General features: G+C 42.9%; 1 protein-coding gene across 1 annotated transcript in view; it reads right to left on the minus strand.

The window, feature by feature from the left end:
* Nucleotides 1-20,552, minus strand: part of LOC127648097 (BAI1-associated protein 3-like) — a 57,663-nt gene that overhangs the window by 15,259 nt on the left and 21,852 nt on the right. The window contains exons 9-24 of the mRNA XM_052132706.1: nucleotides 16,748-16,792; nucleotides 16,574-16,651; nucleotides 15,971-16,076; nucleotides 15,758-15,865; nucleotides 15,340-15,432; nucleotides 13,303-13,406; nucleotides 12,978-13,095; nucleotides 12,038-12,162; nucleotides 8,841-8,931; nucleotides 8,641-8,697; nucleotides 8,218-8,315; nucleotides 7,094-7,145; nucleotides 6,832-6,983; nucleotides 6,511-6,634; nucleotides 5,430-5,573; nucleotides 5,166-5,261 (exon numbers count right to left, since the gene is read on the minus strand). Coding sequence (XP_051988666.1) covers nucleotides 5,166-5,261; nucleotides 5,430-5,573; nucleotides 6,511-6,634; nucleotides 6,832-6,983; nucleotides 7,094-7,145; nucleotides 8,218-8,315; nucleotides 8,641-8,697; nucleotides 8,841-8,931; nucleotides 12,038-12,162; nucleotides 12,978-13,095; nucleotides 13,303-13,406; nucleotides 15,340-15,432; nucleotides 15,758-15,865; nucleotides 15,971-16,076; nucleotides 16,574-16,651; nucleotides 16,748-16,792 — 1,591 coding nt within the window. The remainder of the gene's footprint in view (nucleotides 1-5,165; nucleotides 5,262-5,429; nucleotides 5,574-6,510; nucleotides 6,635-6,831; nucleotides 6,984-7,093; nucleotides 7,146-8,217; nucleotides 8,316-8,640; nucleotides 8,698-8,840; nucleotides 8,932-12,037; nucleotides 12,163-12,977; nucleotides 13,096-13,302; nucleotides 13,407-15,339; nucleotides 15,433-15,757; nucleotides 15,866-15,970; nucleotides 16,077-16,573; nucleotides 16,652-16,747; nucleotides 16,793-20,552) is intronic.

A 20,552-nucleotide genomic window follows, 5' to 3' on the forward strand; every position in this document is an offset into this window, starting at 1 on the left:
CTAGTGGAGTGAGCCCTAATGCCCAACGGGCATGGCAGGTCTTTTGACGCGTATGCGGCAGCAATAGCGTCCACTATCCATCTAGACAGTGTCTGTTTCGAGGTGGCGAGACGTTCGGTGCGCCCTCCGAACGAAACGAAAAGCTGCTCAGAGCGTCTGAAAGAGGCGGAGCGCACAGTATACAATCTCAGTGCTCTGACTGGGCAAAGGAGATTGGCGTCGCGTTCGATATCGGATGCTGGCAGCGCCGATAGGGAAATGACCTGTGCTCTGAAAGGAGTACCGATCACCTTGGGAACATAGCCGTGTCTAGGCTTTAAAATGACCTTGGAGTCACTTGGTCCAAACTCAAGACACGCAGCGCTGACAGACAGCGCGTGAAGGTCTCCCACACGTTTGACTGATGACAGGGCAGTCAGAAAAACGGTTTTGATTGAAAGGTATTTCAAATCCACGGATTGAAGCGGTTCGAAAGGGGGGGCTTTCATAGTTTCGAGAACTATAGAAAGATCCCAGATAGGAACCGATGGGGGGCGCGGGGGGTTCATCCTTCTAGCTCCCTTGAGGAAGCGGATGACCAGCTAATTTTTTCCCAGTGACTGGCCGTGCAGGGGTTCAGCGAACGCCGCGACGGCCGCCACATACACTTTGAGCGTGGATGGGGATCTGCCCTTATCCAGCAGCTCTTGTAAAAACACGAGCAGCGATGACACCCCACATGTCCGTGGGTCCAGGTCTCTGTCGGTGCACCATTTTGAAAACACAGACCATTTTGACGCATAGAGTCTTCTCGTGGAAGGGGCTCTAGCGTGTATGATGGTGTTTATTACCCCTTCTGGCAGAGCGACGGGTAGTCGTTGATCACCCACGCGTGCAGCGCCCAGCGCTCTGGGTGGGGATGCCAGATCGTGCCGCGAGCTTGAGAGAGGAGATCTGCTCTCACTGGGATGGGCCACGGCGCTGTCAGTGACAGCTGCGTAAGCTCCGGGAACCATGTCTGATTCTCCCAACGCGGGGCTATGAGGAGCACTGAGTGACGCGTTTCCCTGATCCTCTGCATTACCTGTGGCAATAGCGAGACGGGAGGGAAGGCGTAAAGCGGGCGGTTGGGCCAGTCCTGGGCCAGCGCGTCCTCGCTTTTCGAGAAAAATATTGGGCAGTGAGAGTTCTCTTCTGACGCAAACAGGTCTATCTCTGCTCTGCCGAATATGCGCCATAACTTCTGGACTGTTTGAGCATGCAGGGACCATTCCCCTGGAGGAATATTGTCTCTGGACAGTCTGTCTGGGCTGTCGTTCAGGTGGCCTGGCACGTGCGATGCCCTCAGCGAGCGCAGGTGGCACTGGGACCAACTCAGTATGCGTTTCGTCAGATGGAAGAGGTTCCTGGATCTGACACCGCCCTGACGGTTTAGGTAGGATACCACAGATCTGTTGTCCGAACGGACCAGGACGTGGTGACCCTGAATGACCGGGAGAAAGCGCACAAGCGCGTACTCGACCGCTATCATTTCCAGACAATTTATGTGAAGGAGCATTTCCTGAACTGACCATAGGCCGAAAACCAGAGAGCCCTCGCAGACCGCGCCCCAACCCATGTTGGACGCGTCTGTCGAGATGACTTTTTGGCGAGATACAGCTCCCATCGTCACTCCCCGTTGATACCATTCGGCCACTGTCCAGGGCTGCAGAGCTGAAATACAGGTCTGAGTCACCTTGATCGGCTGGCGGCCTGTGGCCCAAGCCTGGCGAGACGCGCGGGTGTTTAGCCAATGCTGAAGCGGGCGCATGCGCAGTAAACCCAGCTGAAGTACTGCTGCGGCTGAGGCCATGTAACCTAGCACTCTCTGAAATTTTTTCAGAGGCGTGAGGCTGTTCATCTGAAAGGACGCGGCTAGTCGCTGAACACGGCGCGCGCGTTGTGTAGATAAGCGAGCCGTCATAGCCACGGAGTCTAGTTCTATTCCAAGGAAGGAAATTGCCTGACTGGGCTGTAGTGAGCTCTTGGTCCAATTGACTGCAAGACCCAAACTGTTCAGATGGCTGAGGAGTACTGTTCTGTGAGACAGAAGCTCTGTATGTGACTGTGCCATAATCAGCCAGTCGTCCAAATAGTTCAGAATTCGCAAGCCCTGACTCCGCAGGGGTGCGAGCGCCGCATCCACGCACTTCGTGAAAGTACGGGGTGCTAAAGACAGGCCGAACGGAAGGACGGTGTATTGATAAACCTGGCCGTCAAAGGCGAATCTCAGCTCTGAAGAAAGCAGCCGTCGAGTCTGTTGGGAGCCTGCTCAGGGGGCTGTGACCACTCGAGCCCGAGGTGGTCGACGGCCTGTGTGAGGAGGCGTGTTAACTCCCCTTCGACTCCGGCGCGGGTCCTGCTGGATTCCTGGGCCGAGGAGGAGGCGTGGGAGCCTGACCACTCCTCGCTGTCCGAAACCATGATGGAACAGCCCTTATCCTCTGCCTCGTCCTCCGAGATGGCAGCAGTGCGGCCGCTGGGCGGCAACTGCGCGTCCCGGGGGGGGCAGGGAGGGTGAGAGCGATGCTCGAGGGAGAGGCTCCGGCGAGGCAGTCGCTTCTATCACTGGATCTGGCAGCCTTTGGGAGCGGCGCTTTTTCCTACGGAAGGCGGCGTGGCGGCTTCGGTTCTGAGCGCTTCAAGTCGAGCCCGCAGGGTCGACATCGGAAGCTCCTCACAGAGGTCGCACCGCCTTCAGCGAGGGCGAGCTCTGCATGCCCCAGTCCCAGGCAGAGAGCGCAGATGATGTGGCGGTCTCCGGCGCTGAGAGGGGCGCGGCATGAAGCGCAAGTGGTGCGAGGCATCTTAAAAAAGACGCTCGTTACTCTTTTGTGAAGTTCGTTAAGAACTAGCTTGCTCTAAAAAAGGATACGTCGCCGGATGGCGTAGCTCGCAGGATGGCTGAAGGTGGCGGAGACGGCCGGCTTCTTCGAGCACTGTCCAAGCTTGCTAGATGCCCCTCGAACGGCGACGCGGCTTCCAGTTCAGAGATGCGAAGAGCTTCGCTGAAGAGATGAAAATCAGGGTTCCAGCCTACGAACTACGCTTATATGCACTCTAGCCACGCCCATTTTGGCGGGCTTTGATGCAGTAAGTGCGCGAACGCCTCTCATTGGACGCGAGTTCGCCCAAGTTCGTCTATAGGCTGCAGCAGTTGCCGCAGAGCAACCAATGAGCTCGCTAGCTAGCCCGCTCAAGGTCTGCAGTTGCTGCACTGCGTTGACAAATGATACAAAATTAAGGATAATTTTTTGGCTTCAATATCTCAGAAAAGATTAATCTTTTCCGTAGCGTAAGCTAGCTAGCAAGTAAGAGAACTCTGTGGACAGTTGAATACCTGCTAAGCTAATGGTGATGTAACCTGATGTAACCAGAATAGGTATGCTATGCCTTTAAGTGGGTACGTGATGTGATAGGGCCGGCCACGGTTAAAGTCTCGCGGGTGTCAATGAAACCGTGTTTGTTCTCATTCTCTGCTCAATGAACGTGGGTGTGTGTGTGGTTTCTCCTATACTGGCGCGTTGGAAGAACTGCTTGCGTGTTACTGCTGTGCCCGACAATTCAGTGTGAGTAAACAAGTTTTATTGGAGTCGCTCGTACTAGGAGATATGTTAGTATTATATGCCCGAAAATGTGTTTTAGGTTTATTTCTGCATTAATGATCTGTTGACCTGGGAACGCAGTGTGCGTGTCACTCTGCGTTTGGGTTCGGTTACGCGTAAGTTTGTTTTAGAACTTTTCCTGTGCTGATGACCGGTTGATTGGAGAACGCCGTTTGCGCGCAACTCTGCGGTTGGGTTCGGCAGCTGGATGTGAGTGTATGGTTAAGTTTATGTACGATTTATGCAAAAGGTGGTGCTAAAGATTTAGAATGTGTATTTTAGGATCACTTGTGTCTATACTCTGCCGAGTTGCGAGGGCCAGCAGTTGCGGACATTTGTATGGAACAGACTGCGTTACGATCCATTTTTGTCTTTCCGTGAGACTGTTATGTCTCAGTCACCCCTGTGAACATAGCGGATTGAGTATGTGAGTATTTTATATGTTTGTTTTTAAGTGTAGAATATGTTGATTCTTTTATTATGTGTAATAAAAGTGTGAATTGGTTTTAATTATAGGTTTCAAGACCTTCGTCGGGCAGTGGCCATCGTTTCTTTTTCCATTGAAAATTAGATAAATTTGTGTTTTATTTACCTTTTGTTAATCTAATCGTCATTTCATCCTTTTGTTGTGTTCTTTGTGGTGTTCATTGTTTGAAATCTTTCTGTTTTATTGATTGGGGTATAACTGTATGGGAGGTCTTATTGGTTTGCGTATTTTACTTGTGGTTTGATTTGGTCTTGATTTTTATCTGGTTTTGAATTTTGCTTCCTCCCATGTGGTGTGTTCTCCAGTTTATGATTCTAGTTTGATTTGGTTTACTTTCAGTGTCATGTCTATTGTTGTCTTCTTATATAACATAATTTAAATTTATAATTTGTCAGCTCAATCAATTTGAGTTATAGATTCATTATTTGTTTTTCTTTAATTATTTGTATTTCTTTACTGAACCAATTCTGATTTGTTTGGAGCATTGTTTTCATTTTACTTTGTTCTTTTTGCTTAATGTTTTCTTAAATTGAGTTGAATTGTGGGGTTTTGGTTCGTTCTATTTTTTCGTTTTGAAATCTCCTCTAACTAACATTGCTGCTACTCAGGTTATTTTCTCAACCATCATATCTGTGGAGAAGGCTCGTATCTGTGATAAATTATCAACTTTTGTACTCCGGCTTCCAGTTCATTCATTTGAACCTCCTGTGTTAGATAATAGCATTATTAGGGTCCCCCCATCCCAGGAAAGTGGGGGTGGCGTAGTTAAATTAGTCAACACCTACCACTGCTAGGTTGCCCAGGTCACAGTAGCACTGCAGTTTTGACTCTGCAATAATTTTTCTAGCATCAGGCATTTGAATGCCTTTATGGTCGGAGGTCAGGGATTTAGGAATATCCCAAATTTGATAGAAGGCAGCATTAGAAACAGCGCCTCAAAGGCTAACCTGTGTCTCCACTGTACATAGAAAGCGTGCACCTCGACCCACAGACGAAAACATGACATTTACTTCACTTATAATAAAGGCCAAACCCCCATCACCCAGAGGCTGTACCTGCACAATGAAGCTCTTGTGGTCCCGTCCCAGCTGGCCCCTCTCAATCTTGTGCTTGAGCAGCTCAGCGTAACACATTGCCTCGCTGCAGAAATTCTGCCACACACCAAGAAAGAATTGTGTTATGTGGATGAAACCATCAATTCTTTTTTCCATTACTAACATGCTTTTTATTTGCAGTATTTTGGACTTTAGCTCTCCAGCTGTGCAAGCATAAATGGTGTGCTTATGAAAGTGGAGCTTAGATTGTTCAGTTGTGCTCACATCCGTCAAGCATGTGATGAAAATGAAGGCTCCCGCTGAATCAGGCCATGCCAGCTGGACCCAGAAATCCCGAACCTGGCTGAAACATGTTGTAACATCCAATGCCGAGGAGCTGTGTTTGGTCTGACTCAGGATCGACTCCAACTGTACCATTCATAAATTCATAGTAAACAAACACTTAAAATAGACCATATGCTATGCTTTAGACACAAATTACAAACTCTTACTGTTGGTAGGTAAACTGTACAATTTTCTCACTTTTGTCACCATTTTTTATCAGACACAGATTCAGTTTTCCTTATCTGACATTGCAAGTTTATTTCATGTATTCCCTACTAAAGAGTTGATGAGTTGAATTAGATGTTGTGATTGGGGGGTTCGTGATGCTGCACACCCAGCCTCTAATCAAGCCTCAGAAGGATAAAGGCTGACTGGAAGCTGCAGTGCGAGAGAGAGATTTACGCGCAGCTGACAGACATCTTTATGTTTTTGTCTTTTTGTTTAGTTCTTCATTAAACTATTATTTATATCGTCAAGCCAGTTCTTGCCTCCTCCTTTCCATTAATCCCTTTACAGATGTGTTTCGCAAAAGCATTGTAAGCCAAGTACATTGTGTAAATGATCAAATGAGTCATCTAAGAATTGCGGGTGTTCAACAAATAATAATATATCTATACATTGTGCCCAATAAAGACATTAAAATGTATAATTATTTAAGTGGTATTTGTTTAAGCAGATTCTGTTCATTATTGTGACTTAGTTGAAAATCCATTATAAATCGAATGCATACACCATAAATCCAATGGTGACATGTGTGAAAGAGGTTACCAACCCATGGTATGATGACTTTATATCAGCCTTTGGCCACCCTGCTCTCTACATAATGCCATTTAGATTGAAAAACCACAAACCCTTTCAAAATGATTCATAATGGCACTATCATAATGATTATAAAGGCTTAATAATGACCATCAACCACCCTGCTCTCTAGATATTGACATCACCATTGAAAATCCTATTTTGGTTGGCCAGTTGTTGCCACTGTCACAATTATGTATCCTTTGTTTGGCTGTCAGCTTACCTGATCCATCTCCACTGCTTTGCGGATCCTGTCAGTGGACCTTTCATGTACAATCTGCAACCATTTGTGAATAGAGGTTTTGAACCAGTTGTGAAATCCAGTAAGAGCCAACATCTTAGTATCTCTGAAAAGACATGACAGAATCCCAATCACCATTACTGACCAATACAGTACTCATTAAGCGTACAAAAAACAATTATGACCTTAAATAATTTATCTATAAACCTGCATGTACAGTCATCCTCTGACTAAGAGAGCTACTCATTCCATGAATTAGCACTCGACCCTCACAGATGGATCACGAGGACCCCAAAGACTCACTTGAGTGGCAAGAATTCCCTGAAGAGTTTGAGAGTCTTTAGAGACATGTAGAGCTCAAACAGGGTCTCTCCCATCGTTTGGGTGAGCCGAGAACTCTCCTGCTCCAGGTTCCCACCTACTTGCTCCATCGCAACACTCACGTCATCTGCCACCTGGAGAAAGAGCAGAAGATTCAAGTTCCCTCACTGTTGCTGAACTCCTGTTTATCTAAGCAAGATTTTCTTTGATCTGTAAGTGTTCCCAGGGGTGCTCTCATACTTACAAGTTTCTCTAACTGCCGATAGGAGATACTGAAGAAGTCAACCTTCACAGAGCTGAAATAGAAGACATAAAACAATGTATTTTCTGTATTTTGTTTGAAACAATATTCCGTGTTCAATACAAGTTAAGCTCAGCTGACTACATATGTGCCATAATATTTTATATATTTATGTCCACTTGTCCCTAATTTTCATTGAATAAAAGCCAAAATATGGGTAACAGTGAGGCACTTACGTGGAAGTGAATGGGAGTCAATCAGTAAATGCTAAAATACTCACGTTTTCAAAAGTATAGCCACAAGACATAAACAACATGCATGCTAACATGACTTTAGTGTGGTAAAATTGCATATTAACCTTTTCTGTGTAAAGTTTTATCAAATTTTACAACTTTGTTGCCATGACGACATAACGACATAAACCATGAAATCCTGGAGAATTTAAGATAACTTCACAGCTCAAATAATACACAAGTTTTAACAGATTAATTAATGTAATCCTTTAATAAAATTACAAGCTTCACATTTCTACTTTAAAGCCTCCAAATATTGGCTCCATTCACTTCTATTGTAAGTGCCTGTCTGTAACCTCGATTTTTGCTTTTTGTTATAAGAAAAGTAGAGACAAGTCAAAATAAATGTTTGTGGTAATCAACATTATGCCACAAATGCTGCTGATTAAGTTTACCTTGACTTGAACCTGTATATTCCTTTAAATGCTTCACTTAATTTCTACAAATTGCTTTTGTGTCCCAGCCCAGTAGATTCCATTAAAGGAATTGTTCACCCAAAAATGAAAATTCAGTAATTATTTCTCGCCATCACCTTCCAAAACCAAAGACTTTCTTCTGTGGAATGCAGAAGTGGTCCATACAACTGTTGGTACATACAACTATATTCCAAATCTTCTGAAGCCATAAGATAGCTTTGTGTGAGGAACAGACTGGAACTATTATGATGCTTTCTATGATACATTTTTAACCTTTTTGAAGCTTGCGAGCTCCAGTCACTATTCAGTGTAACTGCATGGTGAATACGACCAGTACATGAGGGTCAATGAGTAAATGATGACAGAATTTTCATTTATGCTTAAACTATCCCTATAAGCAGAGTGCCACAGAATTTACCTGTAATAAAGCTTGTTGTAGAAATGTTGCCCTCTCTGCACATGAACACAAACAGCATCTACCACCATAACCAAACGCCTCAACTGTTCCTCAAGAGTCTACGGAAACATTACAAGACCAACACTTTGTTGTTCAGTTATTATAGCAAATAATGAAACTGGAGCCCTATCCACAGCAGTGTGCCTTTTCATATATAATATACCATAATATTAGAAAAATGAATGCCAATGTACACACACAATAACAAATGTTCTGTTTGTTCCACATTTAAAATTCCTGCTGGGTAATATATTAAAGTACAAGGGCCAATGAAATTATGTATACATTTTAGTTTTTTGCGTGCTTGCGTATGGTGTAGCTATATGGATGAAATCATGTTTGAAAACACCTTTTATTGGCAAATGTTATAAAATCAACACTTACTCCTTCATCTGGTTTAATGTTTGATATTATTCCTTCATACCACTCAACTGTGCCTCTCTAAATCCAGGAACATGCAAAGAAACCAAATATTATTAAAAATAATAATGTATGAGCCATTATATAATATTGTATACTGCAAGTACAAAAACTAAAGGTGTTTAAAATCACTCTTTATATGTTTCATTGTTGGTCTGGATTACCTTTATAACTGTTGCTATCTCCAAGTGTAGTTCCTTGCGTTTTGAACACACCAATCTAAAGGCTGCCATTGACTGCATATGACCAATGCTCCTAAACCAAACATACACAGTAAATTAATATCCAAGAACATTCAGTTTAAACTACACTGTCTGGATCCTGCATGTATTGTGCTCAATGTATGTGTATATGTGTCTCTGAGCCCAGTGTACTGTACTACATTATAGTAGCAACACTGGATAAATCCCACCGGATATACATTTTTGTGTGTGCCGCTACTTAGAAAGGGCATATCACCATGAGGCCGCACAGACAGCTGCTGAATGATGACAAAAATATCTGAATTCAAATGGATCTATTTTGGTCCTCTGACTAGAAATCGACTGTACAAATGTTGGTTTCTGTGTAGGAGAGACTGGGGGTAATTGTACAATTTTTCCTATTATCCTTTCCTTCGCAACTCACAGACTACTACAAATCTTCCTGTCACTCAATCTGTGTAAAAGGAACATTTATGTGTTTCCATAGTAACTGTAGCATTAATAGATTTACAATGAGAGACACTAGATCCTAATATTAAATTAAATTAAAGAAATCAGAGTGATATGTGGTAATATATTGGCAATTGTTACAGTGGGAAATTGTAAAACTTAAAAAATATATATTTTTTATTATTTTTCTATTTTGCATATTTATACATCTCAAATGTATAATAACGTCACTACAACACCTCCAGTTTGCGGCAGAGTTCTGTTGATGTTTATTATGTAATTAAAGACTGACTGCTCATTATGAATCTTATTACAAGATTACTTGACAAATAAATAAATGGACATTAAACGTTGATTAGAGTTAAAATAATTTTATTCGCTTATTTGTAGAGATCACATAGTAATCTGAGAAGAAGAAAAGATGATTCACAATACATGTATGAGCATTTTGATATGTCTTAATCCTCGGATGTGCAGTTGTTACTCAGAGATACCAGACCACAAGATGGCGCCATTGAACAATCAGAATTGAGCAATCTAGAGCGCCGTGCAATACGGCATAGTTTTCACCTTTAAATGATACAAAATTATTTTAGCTGTCAGGAATTATATGTTTTTAAAGCAAAGAGTTAAAAGAGTTACAAAATTATTTTAACCCTAAGACCTACATTATAAATATCTGAAATAAGTAAATAGTTAAATATGTAAATCAGCTGGTGTGTCAAAACAGTCTTCGACAAGATTCTTAGTTAATTATTTATTTTAAAGATTTTTTATTTTTAATGCGGTCATAAAATGAAATCACTATTTCATAACAAGCGTTACTATTGACCAGGTCTGTTGCCAAGGGCAGGCATTAGGGGGTAGTGCCCCCCTAAATGACACATCTTGCCCCCTCATGCAAGAAATTATCAATAGTAAGTTAGCATTTGAAAACCATTTCCTCTCTTCACTTAAGCATGATAGTATATGTAACCTGCGCAAATAATTTACAAATAGTGATGTCTAATTCTTGAATGAATCGTTCTTTTCAGAAAGTAACTAGTCGAGCCGATTCATGAAATCGAACTGAATTAAACAATAGTTCCGGATTGATGGCAAGACAAACAACTGAAGTACACATACTGGCTACACAGCACGTCGAATTGTCCAACTAAAAAAGAACAGATTGAGCCGGTCCCACTAACTGTTGAAGTTTGCCGAGGATTACCATGAATTTGCAATGTGTTGAAATGTTAATGGCAGTAGCTGAATAAACATGAATAAACATGTATAAACCTACAGATGTTTGTTTCTGTTATTTTGTAATTATTTTAAAAATCATATGAAAATCTCCAGAATTAAGTAGGCATTTTTACTAGATTATTTTACCAATACAAATTATTAATAATGTATTTGTTTTCTAGTTGTGTTTGTATTTTAAAATTAGACTTAATTAAGCTAAATGTGATGGACATTTTCAAGAAATCAGAATTTCATTAACTTATGTATCAGCAACAACTTACTAAAACAACGCAGAATGCAGACTACTAAAAGCATGAGAATGAGGTAGAAATGAATAAAAGGACTCATACAGGATATAGGTGGCTCGTATGAGTTACTAGATCGGTTATTGAACCTAAAAACACAATCAAAATTCAGCTTTTCAGTCATGTCTGGCTTAAAAAGAATGAGCCAGTCCAAATAACTGTCATTGTTTGCCAAGGATTACAGGGGAGCTGCTGATACTATGAGCATGCATGAACCGAAACTTTTAATGAGCCTACACCGAATTGTAAGTTTCATCATGTTAATACTTAACAGTCGAGAGATGTAAAGGAATTTTACTATTGTTTATTGTGTATGCAGATTATATTTAAAGTTGTTATAAGCTGAATCATTGTTTCTGGTGAGTTGATTAAGACTAGTTTATTCTCTTTATATTACTATTATAGTAATTAGTATTATAGTACTATTTGTTTGTGTAGTGTTTTGGTGTTAAACTTGTTTTTAATATATATATATATATGTGTGTGTGTGTGTGTGTTTGTGCGTCTATCTTTGTGTCTCAGATCATAAAAAGTGTGCCCCCCAAAGAAAACAATATTAACAACAATAGCCCTGCTATTGACCCAAATGTCACAGCAATGATAATATTTTGTAGCTAACCAGCGACAGAGAGCGCATCTGTCATTCAAATATACTTGTGACCAACAACCAAGAGATAAAATATATTCAAGTTTGAATTCAAAGACATCAAACCTTTAAACAGCAGAATAAAAATGTTGTCACAAAAAAACTGTTACAGTTTATCTCTAAATAATTTTTTTGTTGAAAATGCATCACATAGTGAAATTATTGCACACTCTTTTTTCGGGCAGAGCAAGAACTTTAATAAAAGTATACAATGTAAAATTGCCAATCTACAGTTGTTACCCTAATGAGCCCTAATTCTACCTGATCTAACCCTTAAAATTCATTATATTGGTGTAACCTGATGTACTCTGTTTGATTCAGTGATTTTAAATAGTATTTTGACAACTAGTAATTAAGATTTTTTTTTTTTTATTGACATATGGTCAAATTTTTAGCTTAATTATAATTGAAGAAATTTAGTCTGATACAATTGCTCTCATTACAAGTGCCCAGGGTCTCTCCTACATGTGTAAAAGATCATGAATCTTTTAAGGGTGCATGTGTTGTGTTTTTTTGTATGTGCATGAATTTACCTCAGCATTAGCTCACAGCGTATGATGGCAGATGAATTGTTGCAGGGGAATACTTGATGCATACTCTTCATTTGATACAGGCAGTAATCACAGTAAAGCCTGAAGCTCTCTGCCAAGAGACCCTCCTGCACTCACAAACACATAATAAAAGATTAGACCCAGATGAAAAGAATTAGTTCCAAACTAGAGCCTCAATGTTTAAAACTCCACAGGCTCTTAAGATTGTTTTAGCAGAGTGCTGAGCACTTGAGTCAGCACTCAGTCAGTGTATTACAATGTGTGAAAGCACCCAGACATTCAGAGATGAATAAATTAAACAGTTGCGTCAGTTTAGCGTGTGGTATTACAGCGCAAATTAATTTCATGAAGCAACAGCAATTTCCTTTAAGAAGGTACACAATGCAGTGAAACCTCATGGCTATGTAAATTAGGCTTTTTCTTGGTTGCACCCTATTGACAAAACAAATAATTATTTGCCTGGGACTGAACTGATGTTGCACTATAAATATAATTTTATATAAAAAAGAGATGTTTTTGTACATATTTTGATCATGGCAGCATTCATTCATTAAAATTTATGGAGAAGAGTGCTATAACTGGCCGTATATCAAGGCATGCGAACTGATTCTTACAAAAAAACACTGTGCCTGGATCACAGTGTTGGAGCAATGCAGTACATTCCCAGGAAAGTATACTAGACAATGGTAGTCTGCTGAATTCTCCACCCATAGAACACAGAATTAACCTGTGAGATCGAGAATTGCGTTCAGGATTAAATATTTTGGCGTGCTTTCGTAATTACCTCATTTGTTTAATGCCGAATTTTCATTTTTGGGTGAACTAACCCTTTCAGAGTATTGTAGCCAAAGCTCAGTTATTATACTATGGTGAATGAACATGCCCAGACATTCAGGGTCAACGAGCTGTTGCAAAGACCCACCAGCTCCCCGTGTACGGCGGTATCCTCCCACTCCGCCTCCACTGTTTTCAGCAGTCTGAGAAGCAAAGCGTAGCTCATCCTCTGAGAGCGGTGATGACTGCTGTAACACTGCCAACGGCTGCAAACACACGCAGAAACATCCGTTTTACACACTAGTGCCAGTCACACTGTGGGCAGGGACATGCAGCGATTATCAGGATGGGGCTCAGTGTTAAAAGCATTTGCTGTTTGCATGCTGTCGTACGTATGTTAATAAACATGCCAACTGTGTTGTGCCTCACTGGTGTGCAGTGATCTCATTAAAGGTTTAATGTTTAATACGCACATGATGGCCTGCTGCAAAGGGGAGAGGTCAGCCTGCACTGCATGATGGGACAGCACGGTCCATGCAGCCGCACACACCTGTCCATTCCAGTTAAATGGCTCTTTCTGCAAGTAAAATGGTGCAATTATTTGTGGCAAGCTTTTTGTCTCACATAAATGTACAATGGAAATACAATGGCTCCAAGAAGTAATTGGCTGTCAATTTAAGGCGATAATTCAATATTCAATGAATTATATAAAAATTATTTACAAACATTACTTATTTAATCATGCCCCTTCATTCTGTAATTACGTGATAAGGAATTACCCTGTCAACTGAGAAATTTGTACAGTACTTGATTCAAGCTTGATCAATCACCTTGATGTCGCAGTCAGCAGGGGGCAGTCAAAGCCCCAACTACAACGTGCAGAGGTGTTGGGACCCATTTTTAAACTACATTTAATTTGCACAGTGCCCTATAAAGGCAGCAATTATGGTTCCAGATGCTAAAAACCAGTGAAACATGACAAAACCACAGCGAGACGTTCCAAAAACCTCAGTCTGGCACATGTGCATATAACCAAAACAAGGCAAAGACAGTCGCAAGAACACGTTCTGTAAGAACTGTCAACCTCAGACAGATTGAATGATTGCAAATTGACTTGCTGTAAATGTAGGCTAGTGCTGGGCTTATGTTAAAACTGATATGGGTATAAATAGTATTTTGACATTATCTTGACTTCTAAAGCCACTTTTTGTATTGTCTAATCAATTCACAATAATGTAATATCATTGTATTATTATATAAATTATATAAAATGTATAATAATTTTGTTTATTATATATGACATTTTCTTTATTTGGGGGCATTTCTTAGCAATGTGATTAATTGTGACTAATTAACTATGTAAAAACAAATTTGCATTAGAAATAAAAATATTAAACCAAGTAGCATCTGCATACAAATGATTCTAAAAGGTTTTCTCAGAACTAACTTTTCTGAGCCATTTTTGCAATTGCTTTTAAGCAACTGGAGATTTTTAATGGATGTATTAAGTTAGTTCCCCTCAAGCTCACACTGGTGTCCTAGCAGAGTAACAACAATTTTAGACCGTACACATCTAAAACTTAAACTTCTTTTTGTTTGTGAAAAGTGTGCTTGTGCTATTTTTTTTTTAAATAAATGTTAATTAGAGCTCTATTTTCGTGAGTGCGCAAAGCACAACGACTGTGTGCTAAATCTTATCCAACTTTCACAAAAGTGCAAATTCTGCATGCAGTTTTCATGCCAATGCAAAGCACAAGTGGGTGTGGGTGGGATTGTTTGCACTACTGTATTTGTTATTTATTAAAACCAGGTCTGTTTTCAGCATAAAGTCCAAACTTAGTTCCTGGAGAAATTGTTGGATAAAATGTTTGGATTTGGTATATGAGCTTGACATGGAATGGACTATATAGGACGCAGATGCTGAAATAACCGGAAAAGAACCTCCGAATTAAATTGCACTAATCCCACTTGTGCCTAGACTTTAAAAAATGTAAAAAATTTAACTTCATGGGCATTCCCTTTGACTTTGCACGTATGACTTATGGCATAGTGCTGCGCTTAGCGCTAGGGCTCTTAATAGTTCACCCAAAAATGAAAATGACTTACTTTCTTCACCAGAACACATTTGAAGAAAATTTGAAAAATATATTACCTCAGTAGGTCCTTATGCAAGTGGATGGAGATATCTCTTTTGAAGCTCCAAAAATCACAGACAGTCAACATAAATGTCATCCATACGACGGTGATGAAAGAAAGTCATACACACCTGGGATATCATGAGGGTGAGTAAATAATGAGAGAATTTTCATTTTGGGGTGAACTATCCCTTTAAAAATAGGGCCCTTCATTCATTAAATGATTTGTTTGTTAAACACATTCAAAAATTCTGATCTGATGTGTAGCATAATTGTCAGAATATGTTTTGACAATATTCTATCAAAAGAATATTGTCAAAAGGGGGGCACTGTAGATGGCAATAAAGTGAATCTAGTACTAATAAAAAGCACAACCTGAATTTGATTGTGTTCGTACTCCAGAATCTGACTCAGCATCTTCTTGTGAATGGTCACATTAGAGGCCATTTTACATAATGCCGTGTCTCTCTGTTGAGTAAAAGAAAGCATAGAAAATCCATCTGTGAAAATGAATAGAATATTAACCATAACTGAAAATAAATTATATCCAAGAGCACATCTGATATAAAGAAAATGGTTAAAAATGTGGAAACATAAATCCACATCCAGGCATTCACATGGAATTTCAATATTAAAAGCCTTTATTATAGGTGATACATCTTAAAATAGCACCGTGTAGCCACTATAATAAATGCTTTAAATATTGAAATTCGATGTGAATGCCTGGATGTGGATTTATGTTTCCACCATTAACCATTATAGTTGTCCTGAGACCTCAGGTAAGCCGTAGTACCTGAGTGGTGAAGAGGCGGAGAATCAGGTGACATTCTCCCTGAACTTTAGAGGCACTGGACCTCGGTTCCAACTTAAACCACTTATCATAACCAATGACTGGGATCTCCTAGTGGGAGAAAGAATGTGGTATGAACGTAGATTGAATGACGAACTGGATGAGATAATGGTTGCTTCTCCACTGTAGGGTTAAGTGTGCAGTATTAGAGCTCACATTCAGTGGGATGTTGATGCACCCCAGGAAGTCATCAGCATTCTCCTCACTTCCTGACGCGGTGGCCCCGTTAGCCCTCACGGATTTGGCAATTTGCTTGAAATATCTAATATTATGATGCAATGATTTGTTCACACATTTATGTTGGCCAGCATACATTCAAGCCAATTTCTTATTTTTTCATTTGTCAGGCGTACAGTGGAGTCAAAAAGTCAGAGACTAGTGAAAATTGTAGTATTTGGTATGTCACCCTTTTGCATTTATGACAGCAGGCACTTGAGCCAACATGAACTCCACAAGTCCAAAACACAATAACAATGTTATCCCAGTATGATTTAGAAATGTTCAAAAGAGCATATTTTGGCAAAAAAAAAAAGACTTTTTGTACAAAGAAGTTTTGTCAAAAAATGTGTCACTGTCAAATTCAGAATCATTTATTTCACATTATGCATTATAAAATTCCTTTGTTTGAAATTGTTCCAAATCTTAAAACTTTGTTTTCCAAGTTTAAATTAGATACCGAATACTAAATTTCAAAATATGACATTTGTACTCAACTGTATCTCTGGCTCATTAGCTTTATGATAATAGACTTTCATCTACCTGCCCATTCCTCTGAGTCCACTGACTTCATTCAGCTTCTTACAAGCTTCAGCAACAGAAACATCATCATCATGGTCCCTAGAGAGGGAAAATAACAAGCATTGATATGAGAAAAACTGCAGGTTTAACCCAGATGACTGTTCTCATTATGAAGGATATGTTGACTCATCTTACCATATGTCCAAATGCAGGAGGTCATTGTGAACATCATCAATATCACTGTGGAAAACACACATTTTCAATTGTTGGCACAATTCCATTCTAATTTGTTTCATTATAATGAGCGGACAGAATCTGCAGCATTTATTCACATTTAATGCACTGATTTGGGGATACGTTTGGGGAATTCTACAAAATAGACTGAATTAGGTAAACATGCCAAGGCAGAGGGATGAGTAGAACTATGAATGATGCGGTTTGAATTCTGTGGAAATCTACAGAGTTCTCTTACGAGAGGTTCTCTCGTATTGCGTAAGCTAGCTTACGCTACGGGAAAGATTAATCTTTTCTGAGATATTGAAGCCAAAAAATTATCCTTAATTTTTGTATCCATTGTCAACGCAGTGCGGCAGCTGCAGACCTTGAGCGGGCTAGCTAGTGAGCTCATAGGTTGCTCTGCGGCATCTGCTGCAGCCTATAGACGAGCTTGGGCTAACTCGCATCCAATGAGAGGCGTCCGCGTGCTCACTGCATCAAAGCCCGCCAAAATGGGCGTGACTAGAGTGCATATAAGCGTAGTTCGTAGGCTGGAACCCTGATTTTCATCTCTTCAGCGAAGCTCTTCGCATCGCTGAACTGGAAGCCGCGTCGCCATTCGAGGGGCATCAAGCAAGCGTGGACAGCGCTAGAAGAAGCCGGCCGTCTCAGCCACCTTCAGCCATCCTGCGAGCTACGCCATCCGACGACGTATCCTTTTTATTCAGCAAGCTAGTTCTTACGAACTATTCACAAAAGAGTACGAGCGTCTTTTTCAAGATGCCTCGTTCCACTTGCGCCTCATGTCGCGCCCTTCTCAGCACCGGAGACTGCCACATCATCTGCGCTCTCTGCCTGGGACTGGGACACGCAGAGCTCGCCCTCACTGGGGGCGGATGCGATTTCTGCGAGGAGCTACCGATGTCGACCCTGCGGGCTCGACTCGAAGCGCTCAAAGCAGAAGCCGCCGCGCCGCCTTACATTCCGCCGCACAGAAAGAAGTGCTGCTCCCAAAGGCTGCCGGAAACTGTGGTTGAAGCGACTGCCTCGCCGGAGCCTCTCCCTCGAGCATCGTTTTCACCCTCCCCGCCCCCCCGGGACGCGCAGTTGCCGCCGAGCGGCCGCACTGCTGCCATCTCGGATGATGAGGCGGAGGATAAGGGCTGCTGTTCCATCATGGCTTCAGACAGCGTGGAGTGGTCAGGATTCCTCGGCCCAGGAATCCAGCAGGACCAGCGCCGGAGTCGAAGGGGAGTTAACACGCCTCCTCACACAGGCCGTTGACCGCCTCGGGCTCGAGTGGTCACCGCCCCCTGAGCAGGCACCCAACAGACTCGACGGCTGCTTTCTTCAAAGCCATCGCCGCTCTACACCACCTTTGCGAGATGGCGGTCTAAGCCTGTGCTCCCGTCTAAGGCCTGCAGAGCGACTTCCGCCTATGTTGGCCGCGCCTATTCCGCCGCCGGCCAAGCCGCATCTGCTCTGCACTCCATGGCCATTTTACAGATCCTACAAGCGGACCTTCTTCGGGAGTGGGATGAGAAAGGCAGGCACCCAGAGGCTGTTACTGATCTACGAAGCGTGACAGACCTCGCCCTTCGCGCTACCAAAGCTGCAGATCAAGCTCTAGGGAAGTGCATGGCCTCGCTGACTGTGACCGAGAGACACCTGTGGCTAACGCTAGCCGACATGGGAGAAGCAGAGCACTCCACGTTCCTCAACGCACCGCTCTCTCCGACCGGTCTCTTCGGCTCCGCGGTGAGTGGCATTGTTGACCGCTTCTCAGAAGTCCAGAAAGCCACTCAAGCCATGAACCTCTTCCTGCCGCGTCGCGCTAGCTCCTCTGCAGGCCGCTCACGTGATCAGCCTCCTTCACGAGCCTCTTCACAGCGCCCAGCTCAACAAACTCAGACTTCTCAGCGTCGACAGGGCGGCCGCCCTCGATCACGCTCAGACAGCCGCCACAGACCGCCGCCCCCCCGCGGGCCTCGATTTAAGGTAACGCTGAAACCAGAGCAACCGAAGTCTTCCTAACTTTGTTGAACAAACGACGGCTCAGTCCCGCCGTGGCCGGACCAACGTCAAAGCTTTGCCCCCTGTCAGTCCCCTTCTCTCAGGCTACTACAGTGGTGAATTTAGCAGCCAACAAGCCGGTGACACTGCCCGCTTGCCTGCACTCAAACGCCGTTTTTACGGCGAACCAAATAAATCTTGTAAAGAGGAAACATGTCTTATGTGTAGAACATGTGCCCACAACCCAGTGTTCACCCCTACACACAAGCATAACACATTCCGTGCCCCTATCAGAGCACGCTCACATAAAGCGGTTACGAACCGCTCGAGCTTCAGAGTCAATGAAGGCGCCTACGAATGCGTGCGCGCGCCCATTCTCTGGCCGCTCTGTCACACGACCAGCCCTATGTGTAGAAAATGTGCCCACAATCCAGTGTTCACCTCTACACACAAGCACTACATGTCTCGTGTCCCCACCAGAGCACGCTCGCATAAAGCGGTTACGAACCGCTCGAGTGTTAGAGTCAATAAATGCGCCCACGAATACGTGCGCGCGCCCATTCTCTGCCCGCTCTGTTACACGGCCAGCAAACATTCCTCTGTGTGTAAGTCCCGTGTCCATGACTATGCTTGCGCATCAAGTAACAGATGTGACTGTTTCCCCATTCATTCCAATCGGGAAGTCACTCACAAAACAGCCTGTTCATGCTGTCTGCGAGCAATCATGCATAAACACACTAAACGCGCTCACACATTTTGTTCAGCGCTCTGTGTGCGGCAATCAGAGCGAATTGGCCATTCACCCTCTAGCGTTACGCTTCAAAGCGTGGGAAGCTATTCCAGTGATATCCAAGTGGGTGTTAAGCACAATACAACAGGGCTATTTGCTACAGTTCGATCGCTGCCCTCCTCGCTTCAGAGCTGGCTCGAAACCACTGTGAACACGGAAGCAGCGTGCATGCTTCGTTCAGAAATAGCAAGCCTTCTGTGCAAAAGGGCCATAGAGAAAGTGCCACCCTCTCTGAGCTGAGTCGGGGCTTTACAGCCGTTATTTTCTTGTTCCCAAGAAAGACGGCGGCCTCAGACCCATATTAGATCTCAGGGTTTTGAACAAGGTGCTTGCAAAAGACCATTCAAAATGCTTACAATCAGGAAACTCCTCGCGCATGATGTGCCAGGGGACTGGTTTATTTCTCTCGATCTGAAAGATGCATACTTTCAGATTCAGGTAAATCCCCGTCATAGGCCATTCTTGAGATTCGCCTCGACGGCCAGGTTTATCAATACACCGTCCTCCCGTTCGGCCTGTCCTTAGCACCCCGTACTTTCACGAAGTGCATGGATGCGGCGCTCGCACCCCTGCGGAGTCAGGGTTTGCGAATTTTGAACTATTTGGACGACTGGCTGATTATGGCACAGTCACATATGGAGCTTCTGTCTCACAGAGCAGTTCTCCTCAGCCATCTGAACAGTTTGGGTCTTGCAGTCAATTGGACCAAGAGCTCACTACAGCCCAGTCAGACAATTTCCTTCCTTGGAATAGAACTAGACTCCGTGGCAATGACGGCTCGCTTATCTACACAGCGGCGCCGTGTTCAGCGACTAGCCGCATCCTTTCAGATGAACAGCCTCACGCCTCTGAAGAAATTCCAGAGAGTGCTAGGTTACATGGCCTCAGCCGCAGCAGTACTTCAGCTGGGTTTACTGCACATGCGCCCGCTTCAGCATTGGCTAAACACCGCGCGTCTCGCCGGGCTTGGGCCACAGGCCG

This window comes from Xyrauchen texanus, chromosome 8 (genome assembly GCF_025860055.1).
Source record: "Xyrauchen texanus isolate HMW12.3.18 chromosome 8, RBS_HiC_50CHRs, whole genome shotgun sequence".
NCBI classification, from domain to species: Eukaryota; Metazoa; Chordata; class Actinopteri; order Cypriniformes; family Catostomidae; genus Xyrauchen; species Xyrauchen texanus.